This window comes from Dermochelys coriacea, chromosome 4, assembly GCF_009764565.3.
Source record: "Dermochelys coriacea isolate rDerCor1 chromosome 4, rDerCor1.pri.v4, whole genome shotgun sequence".
NCBI classification, from domain to species: Eukaryota; Metazoa; Chordata; order Testudines; family Dermochelyidae; genus Dermochelys; species Dermochelys coriacea.
The window spans coordinates 31,352,408-31,366,085 of NC_050071.1; the positions used below are offsets into that span (position 1 = coordinate 31,352,408).

The 13,678-nt window shown below is 41.6% G+C and overlaps 1 protein-coding gene across 1 annotated transcript in view; it reads left to right on the top strand.

Annotated features, from left to right (window-relative positions):
- TET2 (tet methylcytosine dioxygenase 2) overlaps window positions 1-13,678 on the top strand; it is an 89,573-nt gene that overhangs the window by 52,310 nt on the left and 23,585 nt on the right. The window contains 3 exon segments of the mRNA XM_038398687.2: window positions 1,373-1,742; window positions 1,745-4,765; window positions 6,773-6,863. Coding sequence (XP_038254615.1) covers window positions 1,418-1,742; window positions 1,745-4,765; window positions 6,773-6,863 — 3,437 coding nt within the window. The 5' untranslated portion in view covers window positions 1,373-1,417.

Sequence of the window (13,678 nt, forward strand, 5' to 3'; positions counted from 1 at the left end):
TCATTCTGAACTTTCAGTTGATCTGCCTAACCTGAATTGGACAGTTGTGGGTGGAATTTGTTCACTACAACCTGGCAGCACATTTATTGAATGTGAAACCTTTTTTATATAAATAAAAGGTAAATATTTTATTGAATATTAAGATATTTATTGAAGAGAAGAATTTCCAAACTACCCAACTCGTATCCAAGATGCACAGATTTTAGGCTTTGCTGTAGAACAACAACAAAAATACAATTCTAAAGGCATGCTCACAGGCTTCATTCATAATATCAAGCAAATACAGTCTGTTGTATATGAATATGTACTATGATTTTAATTTTTTCCTTAAATAAATGCATAATGGTAATGTTGATACTGTAACAATAATGAATGAGTATAGGGATTCCAGGGGAGAGTAGTCAGTTTTCGTTTTGTTTTCTCATGCGTGTATTTTGTTAAGGGTGAGATCTTTGGAAAATCAACTTTAAATGACCTTGTCAAACAGCTGATGAATAAAGGGGCAGGGGTGCCTCTCTAACCAGCAAGCTTGGTGGCAATAATCCTTCAAATCAGACAAAAGAGGCTTGGCATACTATAATCAAGTAACAGGATTAGCTCTAAGTCTAGGAACTACAGTTTCTGCATGATTTTCCACCTTACTTGGAAGAAAAATCATTACAGAAAAGTACAGGCAAAGCAGTAAATACTTATATTTTCATTAAAAAATGATCATTAATCATGCAAGAGATTTAGCCTTAAGATATAATTTTGTTTGAACAGCATTTTCTCATCCCCAGTTTATTTTTGCATGCCCTTTTCTATACTAATCTGAGTTTCTCACCTATGCATCCATTGTTAGGAACTTAGTGCTGAAAATGTTCTTATCAAGTTTGAAAACACACTTGAACTAATCATGTGCTGAACTTCAGAAAGCATGTCAAATTAAAATATGAACTAAGACAGTATGTTGCTATAAGGCATAATGGTTCCAAGTTAACAAACCAAGCATTTTTTCTGCACCGTTTTAAAAGCGGGTCTGTCTGGTTCAGTTTCACTCTGCTTGCATACCACCATCAGCTTCACATGTTCATGCCCAATCTGATATTGTTTCAGTTCAGGCTTCACTTTTAATTTATTAAAAATACATCAGACTGCAACATGTAAAAATGACACTTTATAATACCAAATGACACTTTATAAGTCCAATGCTATTGAAAACACCCTCAGAAAACATTGGGTTTGATTAAACGGGAGAGACCACTGTAACTTGGGATGCTGTGCATAGATAGATCAGGAGGGCAGATGCTCAAATATTGTGTCTGGTCAGTGATTTGATGTGTATCAAATAAAACTAAACTTAGACCATTTTCCCTCCCTTTTTCTCTTTCAGATACGTTAAAAGGGCAACCTTGTGGATGGCCCCGGAGCAGGCCAGATGGAACAGGATAGAACCAACCATGTTGATGGCAATAGATTGAGCCCATTTTTAATACCACATCCTTCTCATGTTTGCCAGGTGGATCCTTTGTCAGTGAAGCTGCAGAATGGAAGTCCATTAACAGAGAGAACCCATACTGAAGTAAATGGTGACCATAAGTGGCTACTTTTTAAGAACAGCTATGGAATATCTCACGTGAAGGGAAACCCAAATAACCGTACCAGCCCTGACCTCCTACAGGAAAAGAGAGTGTATTCCAAGTATATGCAAAATGGTGGGATAAAACGCACTTTTAGTGAGCCTTCTCTATATGGCCTTCATCAGAACAGAAAATTAAACAAGATGAAGAGGTAAATGGTGAAAAAGATGAGCCAGGGGAAAACAATGAAAAACCAACTGTCTCCAATTCATGCAATGAGAAGGAATCTGAGAGTTTTACTGGACAAGAAAATGCAGCTTCTGATTTTATACGGTCTTCAAGATACAACTGTGATGGTTCAGAAAATCCTGAAGATCTCCAGATTCAGAATGAGCAAGAGAGGGAAAACATTAATTGCCACAACAAGAACATTGTCTTACTACTTAAGAACAAGGCAGTGCCAATGCCTAATGGTGCTACAGTTTCTGCCTCTTCCATGGAAAACATGCATGGTGAACTCCTAGAAAAAACACTGTCTCAATATTATCCAGACCATGTTTCCATTGCAATGCAGAAAAACACATCTCACATAAATGCCATTAACAGTCAGGCTACTAATGTGTTGTCCTATGAGACAACACATTCATCCCATACCTCAGGGCAGATCATTTCCCCACAGACCTCAAACTCTGAGCTGCCTCAAGTGCCAGCTGTAGTGGCTACTGAGGTCTACAATATGGAAGACTCCAGTAAACCACCTGTATTACCAGGTAGCTATTCACTTCAGAAATCGGAACTACAGCTACAGCAACAAAACCCAGGCTATGATACACACCAGTTACGCACAGGAAACAGTAGTGTTCATGGAAATATGGGGCGGGCACCCATCCAAGATCTCTCTCTAAGTTCCAGCAGTAATCTGCAATCTCACAACAATAGCCTGGAGGGGGTTTTGGAGGAAGCAGAAAAAAATGGTGCTTTGTTTAAACACAACTCAATGTCCAATAAGGATTCCTTCACTCCTCCTCCTGCTTCTGTTCCTCCTCCAGCTCCAGAAATGAACAGCACTCTGTCCATTGGGGTTACAGAAAGACATCACCCCTATGACAACAGAAATGTTGAAACTCTTCCTAGAGAAGTGAAGAATGAAGGGCAGCAGGAAGAACTGATGTCCATTAGTCCTGGCCTTGCCAAGCAACAACCTAACTCTCAACAGAAGCTTCCACAGAAGCCTGAGGTGCCACAACAGGATGGCAGTGAAAGTGATCTGCCAGCTACCATGATGACCTCCATTCAGCAACGCACAGAAGAAATAAAGCCAACATCAGAACTACACATCCAAGATCTGCAGGTAGTTGGGAACAATGGAGAGTTGCAGCAACACTATCAGCAGCACTTGGGACAAAAAGAACATGAGATCCCTCCTGAGAAAGGAAAAGACCAAGTGAAACAGCAGCCACAACATTATCCAAAACCAGGTTGGATAGAATTGATTTCCACTCATTTTCACCATAGAGATTCCCCACAGAAGCCCAATGAGGCTTTATTGAGGTCAATTCTCCAGTTCCAAGCAAATCCAATGGAATTGATGCATTTAAACCAGTATACTGGGAATCCCGATGCATTAAAAGAGCCTTCAGGACAGTCCCATAGCCAAAAAATAATACAACAGGAACAAATGCCTCAACTGTACAAAAGCGAGGCAGCACAACTGCAAGTCCATCCTATAGCTGACCAGCAGCAGTTCCAAAAGCACTGTCCCCAGCCACAGCTCACAAAGAGGAATTCTCTGGTGAAGTCCTATGTGCAGCAACACCATACACAGCAGCTTCATTTCCAAGCAAGACAAGAACAACAAACTGAGCAGCCTTTGGGGGCCCTGTTAAAACAGCAGCACTTGACTCCCCAGACAAGAGAGAATGAACCTTTCTTACATTCAAACATTTTACAACAGTTGTTGCAAAAACAGGTGCAGCAGACACAACCGTCACGCAGTCCACAGTTAACCCCAACCCACCACCACCACCAAACCCTGCAAAGGAAAAGTGAAGAACTGTCTCAGACCTTTTCCCATTCCCAAAGTGACAATGAACAGCAAATAGATGGGGAATCCTACAGTCAGCTTAAACTAGAAGAATGTTTTCAAACCGAGAATAAGTATATAAAACCAACTGAGTTCCCTCATAACCCTCAGCTTGGACCAGAGCAGGAACAAAGTAGCAACAGTAAAACTTCCCTTTACAATCAGATTCTGAAAACAAATACTAATCTGCAGCATCCTGGCCGTATGCACTTGGTTTCTGAGAAGAAGGAAAACACCATAAATGCTGAATTCTTTGGAATAAACAAAATGCAGGACTTGAAACATATGCAATATTATCCAAATAGTATGACCCCAAAGCAAGAGGTGCATCATTGCTTTCAAGAACAAGAGCAACAATCTCAACAAGCTTCAGTTATACAGCAACCACTCCAACAACCAGAGGGATGTAGTGGGAATTTGAAACAAGATATGTCCAGCCAGCAAGCTACACCGATTCAGCAAAAGTACTTACCACACAGCCAACAAACTCTCCCACAAGACCAGAGAGGGTATCACCTTCAGGCTCAACCTCACAAGGGTTTTCAAAATCATGCTGCTCTCAGGTGGCATCTCTTACAAAAGCAAGAGCAGCAAATACACCAACAACCCAAACCTGAAATTTGTCCCACTGTGACACGCAAGCCTATAAAAGTTGAGGCTGGCTCAAAGTCTAATATCTGCATGCATCTATCAACTGGACAGCTGGAAAACAAAACATGGAAAAAAACAATTAAACAAGAGAATCAGCACTTCAGTTGTGAGAACATGCAACAAAAGAGTATCATTGAGACAATGGAACAGCAGCTGAAACAGATTCAGGTCAAATCACTGTTTGATCACAAAGCTCTTACTATCAAATCACCTAAGCATGTGAAGGTTGAAACAGCAGGTCCTATCACTATCCTATCAAGAAATTCTATTGCTGCAGAATTTGACAGCCACACTTCAGCCTTAGATCAACAAGCAATTCCTTCTGCTGAAAAAACCCCAACTAAAAGACCAGCTGGATCTGTTCTAAATAATTTTTTAGAGTCACCTTCCAAGTTATTGGATACTCCTGTAAAAAATTTATTGGACACACCTGTCAAAACCCAGTATGATTTCCCATCATGCAGTTGTGTTGGTAAGTGGCAAGAAATGTACTAAAAATACATTAATTCACAATTAGGAAGGTAGCTTTCAAAGTTGTTGGAGTTTTGTTTGGTTTTATTTTGGGTTGATTTTTGAGAATGCCAGCCATTAGCAAGAGAGAGTTTCAGTTTCTTTCCAAAAAGAAAAGGAGTACTTGTGGCACCTTAGAGACTAACAAATTTATTAGAGCATAAGCTTTCGTGAGCTACAGCTCACTTCATCGGATGCATTCCAGCAACACTAGTTTTTACATTCAAAATAGAGCTCCACCGTATGATTGTAACAAAGCAGTTATCTGTCTGGTTTGTGTGCTAGCACATTAATGTATGACATACAAATCTAATATAAAGCAGATTCTTCAGTCTGTTTATCTCTTTGTATCCAGTCTCCTTCAGAAGCAGGCATATATTATGCAAACACATCTGATAAAAAGATCAGGTTCACAATTTAATTTGATGCAGTATTATTTAAGTCAAGGTTGGAGATACTGTTTGTATGAAAGATGTCTTGGGGCCAAAACCTGAGATCCTTACTCCATTTTTACTCAGATACACAGTCAAATTACTGAGAGTTTGACTGAGTAAGGGCTGATTAAAAACAGAGGGTTGGATTTTGCATGACCCTTTATATAGGTGCCTTCTTCCTTTCTTCCCTTCCACTCCCCGGTAATGACCAGTGTCAGGGCCAAGCAGAACTTCAGTCACTGTGCTTTAGGAAGCACAGTGACTGCTCCTTCTCTGCTCTCTTCCAAGAGGCAGCAAAGGGGCAAGACCATGGCTCACCTCCCACTCTGTACAGAGCAGGACTGGAACTGTAGGGAGAGCATAAGCGTAATAGCTGGCATGCTCCTCCTTTCCATTCTGCCACACGCTGTTTTGTTTGGCAAAATGAGTCTCCACTCTGCCTCTTACTATGGGCACGTTTTGAAGTAATTTTTCTGGAGAAATGATTCTCTGCTGTGTTGGATTGAGACAAAATGTACAGTTCTTCATTGTGAAGACAAATAGCTTTATTGTGACCTCCCTCATTTATATACACACACACACACACACACACACACACACACAGCCTGCCCCAGGGTATAAAGTTGAAAATATAGTTCTCTACAAATGCAAAGTTGATCTTTTCCCCCTTCTAAAATGTTTTGAGTTCAATCTCAGGAAAATTGACATGGGGGCGAAGGGAAAAAGTAGTGTATTATCATACTGCAAGGAGAAATACAAAACTGGAAGTTGGTTTCTTGTTTCTCCTTGCCACACTTTGTGAAACCTTGCAGAAATGAAATGGGGAAATCAAAACTTTCTGCATTTGTAGTTTTAACTTGTCACTGATACTAACAGGGTAGATCACCCTGCATTTTCACATAATGGATATATTAAGACAATTTCTTCAATATATTTGGCACAAAGAGGCTTTTCTTCAACATCTAGCATTCATCTCAGCTTTGCCCCAGTCTTCCCCACCCCTTTTTCAGCTAATACAGCAATTGTGAACTCAACAAGAAGTGTCCACTCTCCACTCAAGCTGTGTTTAACTTTAGGGGCCACATTTTCAAGCCTTAGGTGTATAAGTTACACATACATGCAAAAAACAGATACTTGATAGCCCCCGAAGTGATGTTTGCCAATGTGACCACAAAAGTCTTCCCTTCTAAATAGGGCAGTGAGAAATCACTGTTCAGTAACTACAGGGAAATGCTAATTTTTAATTTCACTGTAACTGCAAATATAAAATAAGCATTTGTGCTTGCAAAAGGGACAATGGGGTGCCATATCTACTTGCACACACTATCACCCTTTCTACATGTGTAAATTCATGTTTTGCAAATATACTTGGGCATAATTTGTGGGCCTACTTTAGACACGTATGTGTGAAAGTTTGGCCCCCCAAAATTCATTACAGGTTCCTACCTGGCCAGCTGTGGGTAAGCTTTGCAATGCAATTTCTTATATTAAATAATTACGCTTTAAGGCAATAACCTTTATTTTATTTTAAACAGAGCAAATTATTGAAAAAGATGAAGGTCCTTTCTATACCCATCTAGGAGCCGGTCCTAACGTGGCAGCTATTAGAGAAATCATGGAAGAAAGGTAATTAGTGCAAAGGAACAGGACAGATTAACATTTATCCTTTTGTGTATATCAGAATTTTTCCAGTCTTTGCACATAAAGAAGTAAACAATTGCAAATGGAGTAATTATTTGTAGGCTTAGCTACTCCAGTGTTGCCAGCTTTACTTACTGTGCTATTCACCAGAGAGTCACAATATTTGACAGAGCTAATAGTGTGCTGGCTGGCACATGCTGCCCACTTTGAGACAGATGCCAGCAAACCCAAGCGGGGACAAGTATTCATAAGCCTGCCAAGCAAGAGTGTTGGCTATGGTATTCACATTGGGGGGATGCATATGCCAAGATAGGAAGAAGATGGAGGGATGAGAGCTCCGAAAAGCAAACTTCAAGCAAAATGTTATCTACAAAAAGACTTCAAATGGCTTAATCCTACTCACTTTCCTCCTGCAATGTGTTCAGTTACAATAATGGGAGCAAAGTAAGATTTGGTCCTGAAACTCAATAAGCAATTCTTTAGCAAAACATCCCCCCCTTCCATTATATGAAGACAGCATTGTTCAGATTGATAGAAGAAATTATATATCACAAGATACTACATTACTAGCATTCTTCAAATTACCAGCAAAACAAATGCTTAGGATATGCATATAATAGTCATATAGATATGTGGATCATTTACATATTATATAAATATAAAACACTGCTAACATTAATAAGGTGTTAAAGCGGAGAACTCCAGCAAACTGTAAGGTCTGCTGCCACTTGAAAACTGCCATATTGCACAGCCCATATATTATATGGCATGCATAGACACTATGTGCCAAATCCTGAGGTCCTTACTCTGCTGTGTCTGTGTTTTTACTTACTCCGTACCCAGGCTATTTGGAGTTTGCTTGAGTAAGTAAGTTTGCTTGCAGGATTTGGACCTGATCTATTGGGGCCAGATAGAAGCTAGCAGGTGCACAGGGGAGTGGTACAGTATAAGGAGCTTCTTTCCCCTGCGACTCCCGTGCAGGGCTGGCCCCAGCTGCAGACCTTGCACTAGCCCAAGTGCTTCTGGCTAGCATGGTAAGCAGCATTAGCAACTCTAAAAAGGGAGTGTGATGCTGGCTGGCCAAATGCCAGTTCATGGCACAATTGCAGGCCTCACTTGAAAACTGGCAAATACATAGCTGACATCAGTTTGGCGCACCGGATTCTTAGTATTGTTAAAATAGGTTTTAGAATTATAAAAATGTGATTACTGTTTAGACTGTATTGAATGTTTGTAAGTTTCTGCATGCATTAATCATCATTAATTATAACATCAGGGTCCCATATTGTAAGGTAATAGTTGAGCGTTGTATTATAAGCCTCTGTGATTGTGTACATCACCAGACAGGAGAGAGACATTAACTAATGTAAAGTGCTGATCTCCAACAGAAGGTGTTACATCCTGGCACAAAGGAAGGCCTCTCAACACCAGACAAACTATTGTGGAACGTTTAAAGAGGACAAAAACTTTGTTGTCTGCTCTCCCCTGTTCCTCCCAGTGAAGATGAGGCATCCAGGTGAATGCCTCCCATCAGCTGAGTTTGCAGCTGAAAGGGCAAGGGGGAAGAGAATAAAAACCCCTTACAAGAAGGAACTGTATCTTTATTATGCTTGGATTCTGGAGGACAAAGATTACTGGGCAAAAGAAAAAGATCCCCAGTGCTTAGTCTGGGTTAGCCTTAAAAGACATCTAGAGTTTGTTTATTATAGAAGCTTCTATTATTTTTTGAAACTTTTTGAAATTATAAGATTGGAACTTATTTGTGTCTATATATGTTTATGTGCTTTAACCTTGTAAATAACTTGCTTGTTTCCTTTCCTATTTAATAAATTTTTAGACAGTTTACTGTAGGATTGGCTACAAGCGTTGTCTTTGGTGTAAGATCTAAATTGAGATTGATCTGGGGTAAGTGACTGGTCATTTGGGACTAGGAATAACCTGGACTTTACAAAAACTAGACAAGCCATTTACAACACACACTTTGCTTCTCTACAAAAGAAAAAGGACACTAAACTATCTAAACTACTACATGCCACAAGGGGCCACAATAGTGGTTCCCTTAACCCACCCAGCAATATTGTTAATCTACCCAACTATACTCTATAGGCCCTGTCCTATATCGGGGCCTCTCCTTCTGCACCTCCACCTCCATGAACATGATACAGTTCTGTGGTGACCCCCTATTTTCAACATCTCTGACTCAAGGAATATTTCCAACACACCTCTGAACAACATACTAACCCACAGAGACCTTCCTACCAAGACAACAAAAAGAAGGATTCTGGTTGGACTCCTCCTGAAGGTTGAAACAACAGACTGGACTTCTACATAGAGTGCTTCCGCAGACATCCACTGGCTGAAATTGTGGAAAAGCAGCATCACTTGCCCCATAACCTCAGCCGTGCAGAACACAATGCCATTCACAGCCTCAGAAACAACTCTGACATCATAATCAGAAAGGCTGACAAAGGAGGTGCTGTCGTCATCATGAATAGGTCGGAATATGAACAAGAGGCTGCTAGACAGCTCTCCAACACCACTTTCTACAAGCCATTACCCTCTGATCCCACTGAGGGTTACCAAAAGAAACTACACCATTTGCTCAAGAAACTCCCTGAAAAAGCACAAGAACAAATCTGCACAGACACACCCCTGGAACCCCGACCAGGGGTATTTTATCTGCTATCCAAGATCCATAAACCTGAAAATCCTGGACGCCCTATCATCTCAGGCATTGGCACCCTGTCAGCAGGATTGTCTGGCTATGTAGACTCCCTCCTCAGGCCCTAGGCTACCAGCACTCCCAGCTATCTTCAAGACACCACTGATTTCCTGAGGAAACTACAATCCATTGGTGATCTTCCTGAAAACACCATCCTAGCCACTATGGATGTAGAAGCCCTCTACACCAACTTTGCACACAAAGATGGACTACAAGCCGTCAGGAACAGTATGCCCAATAATGTCACAGCAAACCCGGTGGCTGAACTTTGTGACTTTGTCCTCACCCATAACTATTTCACATTTGGGGACAATGTATACCTTCAAATCAGCGGCACTGCCATGGGTACCCGCATGGCCCCACAGTATGCCAACATTTTTATGGCTGACTTAGAACAACGCTTCCTCAGCTCTCGTCCCCTAATGCCCCTATTCTACTTGCGCTACTTTGATGGCATCTTCATCATCTGGACCCATGAAAAAAAAGCCCTTGAGGAATTCCATCATGATTTCAACAATTTCCATCCCACCATCAACCTCAGCCTGGATCAGTCCACGCAAGAGATCCACTTCCTGGACACTACAGTGCTAATAAGCGGTGGTCACATAAACACCACCCTATACCGGAAACCTACTGACCACTATGCCTACCTCCATGCCTCCAGCTTTCATCCAGACCACACCACATAATCCATTGTCTACAGCCAAGCTCTACGATACAACCGCATTTGCTCCAACCCCTCAGACAGAGACAAATACCTACAAGATCTCTATCAAGCGTTCTTACAACTTCAATATCCACCTGCTGAAGTGAAGAAACAGATTGACAGAGCCAAAAGAGTACCCAGAAGTCACCTACTACAGGACAGGCCTAACAAAGAAAATAACAAAATGCCACTAGCCATCACCTTCAGCCCCCAACTAAAACCTCTCCAATGCATCATCAAGGATCTACAACCTATCCTGAAGGATGACCCATCACTATCACAGATCTTGGGAGACAGGCCAGTCCTTGCTTACAGACAGCCCCCAACCCAAATACTCACCAGCAACCACACAACAACCAGCAACCAACCCAGGAACCTATCCTTGCAACAAAGCCCATTGCCAACTGTATCCACATATCTATTCAGGAGACACCATCATAGGGCCTAATCACATCAGCCACACTTTCAGAGTCTCGTTCACCTGCACATCTACCAATGTGATATATGCCATCATGTGCCAGCAATGCCCTTCTGCCATGTACATTGGCCAAACTGGACAGTCTCTATGTAAAAGAATAAATGGACACAAATCAGATGTCAAGAATTATAACATTCAAAAACCAGTCGGAGAAAACTTCAATCTCTTTGGTCACTCGATTACAGACCTAAAAGTGGCAATTCGTCAATAAAAAAAAAACTTCAAAAACAGGCTCCAATGAGAGATTGCTGAATTGGAATTAATTTGCAAACTGGATACAATTAACATAGGCTTGAATAAAGACTGGGAGTGGATGGGTCATTACACAAAGTAAAACTATTTCCCCATGTTTATTCCCCTCCGCCCCCCCCCCCCGCTGTTCCTCAGATGTTCTTGTCAACTGCTGGAAATGGCCCACCTTGATTATCACTACAAAAGGTTTTTCCCTCCAGCTCTCCTGCTGGTAATAGCTCATCTTACTTGATCACTCTCGTTATAGTGTCTATGGTAACACCCATTGTTTCATGTTCTCTATGTATATAAATCTCCCCACTGTATTTTCCACTGAATGCATCTGATGAAGTGAGCTGTAGCTCATGAAAGCTTATGCTCAAATAAATGTTAGTTTCTAAGTTGCCACAAGTCCTCCTTTTCTTTTTGCTGAATATTGTTGTGATCTCTGGTGTAAGGGGCCATCTATCACAAAGGCAGCTCACCTGTGTGGCAAGACAGATTGGAGTACCCAATGGGACTGTTTGTAACTCCATATTAAGGCTCTCACAGTGCCTGAGGAGTTCACACTTGATAATTGGTTGGTGAAATCTGACTAAGGAACTCACAATCAATTTGGGGTTTGAGCCCTGTTCCCTAACAGTCTGCCCTGTGGTTAGTACTCACACTCTTGAACCACTGCAGGGCAGCTTGATAGGGTGGGTGGACCGTATCCCACAATCCTCACTGTGCAGGGGAGCACGCACCTGAGTAAGGAACTCATAACCAATTTGGGGTTCGTGCCCTGCTTCCTAACAGTCTCCCCGAGGTTGGTACTCATGCTCTTGAGCCACTGAAGGGCAGCTTGACACTGGAATAGTCGTGACAGGAGTTATATACCACAGGTCAATTAAGGTTATAGATCTTAACCCCAGCAATACTAAAAGTTTTAAATCGATCCTGAGTTCTAAAAGATAAAGAATAGACACAATGTGTGAACCAGTCATATGATAATCTTGTGAGAAAAGAACTTGAACAGTTACATTTGGAGAGTGGACTATCCTATAAACAGAAGGCCCCACTTCAGGAGCTGAGAACTTTGCTCATAAGTTTTGACCAGGCACCAGGGGAAGAAGAGGTGGTGGAGCCCTAGGACCCTCCTACCCGAGATGCCACAGAGGAACTGGTCCAACTGACCTGAGAGCCCAGGAAGAACGCAAGCACCAGAGACTGATAGCAGAACTGCCGATGAGGGAGGCTAAGGCAGCAGAAGAGAGAGCCCACTAGAATCTGATGGAAGTTCAAGCAATGGTGTTCAAAATACTGGAGCAGTAAAAAGAGCTTCTCTATGTAGTGAGTACACCCCACCAGGCAAGGGAATGGGAGAAAGTCCACCCAACTTATAAAGAAACTGACTGTATAGAAGAGTTCCTGTCCACCTTTGAGGGACTATGTGGGATGCACTATATCTCAACAGAGAAACAGATGTCTTTCCTCTTAACTAGATTAACTGGGAAAGCCAGACAAGTTTTTAATGATATGAAGGAGGGTGATGCCATGGGGGATATGAAATAGAAAGAAAATGTATTGAAAAGATTTAAGATTACCCCGAGACCTATCAGTTGAAGTATAGAAACCTCAGAATGTTTGACAGTGTCAGTCATGAACTATATTAGGACTGAATCTTAGGAAGGTTGTGAAGAATTTATTTAAAATGCTAAAGGGCAATGGCGTAGATTGTAAGGGCTGGAGGGACACAGAGCCCTCACTTTGGTCAAGGAAAGTTTGGTAAGGGAGGAAGACAGACTTCCTGATAAGAGTTTAACTATATTAGCTTTGGCTGAATATTCTGTACCTTTGGCTAAGGTTACCTCAAATTTGAGGATTTTAAAGGAGATATTATTGTGGGCATTAAGAATCTACTTCCCACTGATGTTGTAATAGGTAGTGATACCTTAGCCATGTCTAAGCAGATTAATGTCAGAACTTGCAGCCAGAAATAGTATAGCCGTACTTCACCTGGCTTGTCTATGGTGGGCTGAAAGTGGGAGAGAAATACTCACAGCTTATAAAGGACTGAGGGTAACAGTCTGTCCCCAGAAAAAGGGTTTGGAGATTCCATGGCTTTGCCGGAGTCTGCTCTTAACTTAAGTGAAACGCAAAAGGAATTTATTGAGGCTCAATATGTTGATCTTTCCCTGCACCAGGAGCGGAGAGCAGCTCAGAATAATACCCTAACTGGGGAAGGAACGGGTAGATTTTTTTTCTAGAAGAAGGTTTGTTGTATAGGGAGGCTTCCGTAAGGAAAAAGAGGCACCGTGGTGAAGTTTGCAAGCAAGTGCTTGTGTTTGATAAGTACAGGACAGTGAGGCTGCAGGTAGTTCCTGATTGCCCCTTTGCTGGACACTTTGCTGGATTGCCCCTTTGCTGGTGAAGGGAACCTGTGATAGGCTCCAACAGAATTTTTATTGGCCTCACATGTGTGAGACAGTAAAAAAAAAAAGTTCTGTAAGAGTTGTCATATGTCAGAAGCATAAGAGATTAAATGGACTCTGCAAGGCACCTTGGCAGCCATTGCCCATCATTAAGGAGGTGTTTGCCAAAGTGTTTGTAGACATTGTGGGATCCCTACCCAGACCTTCCAGGAATGGAAAGAAATATATACTGGCTATGGTGGATTCTGC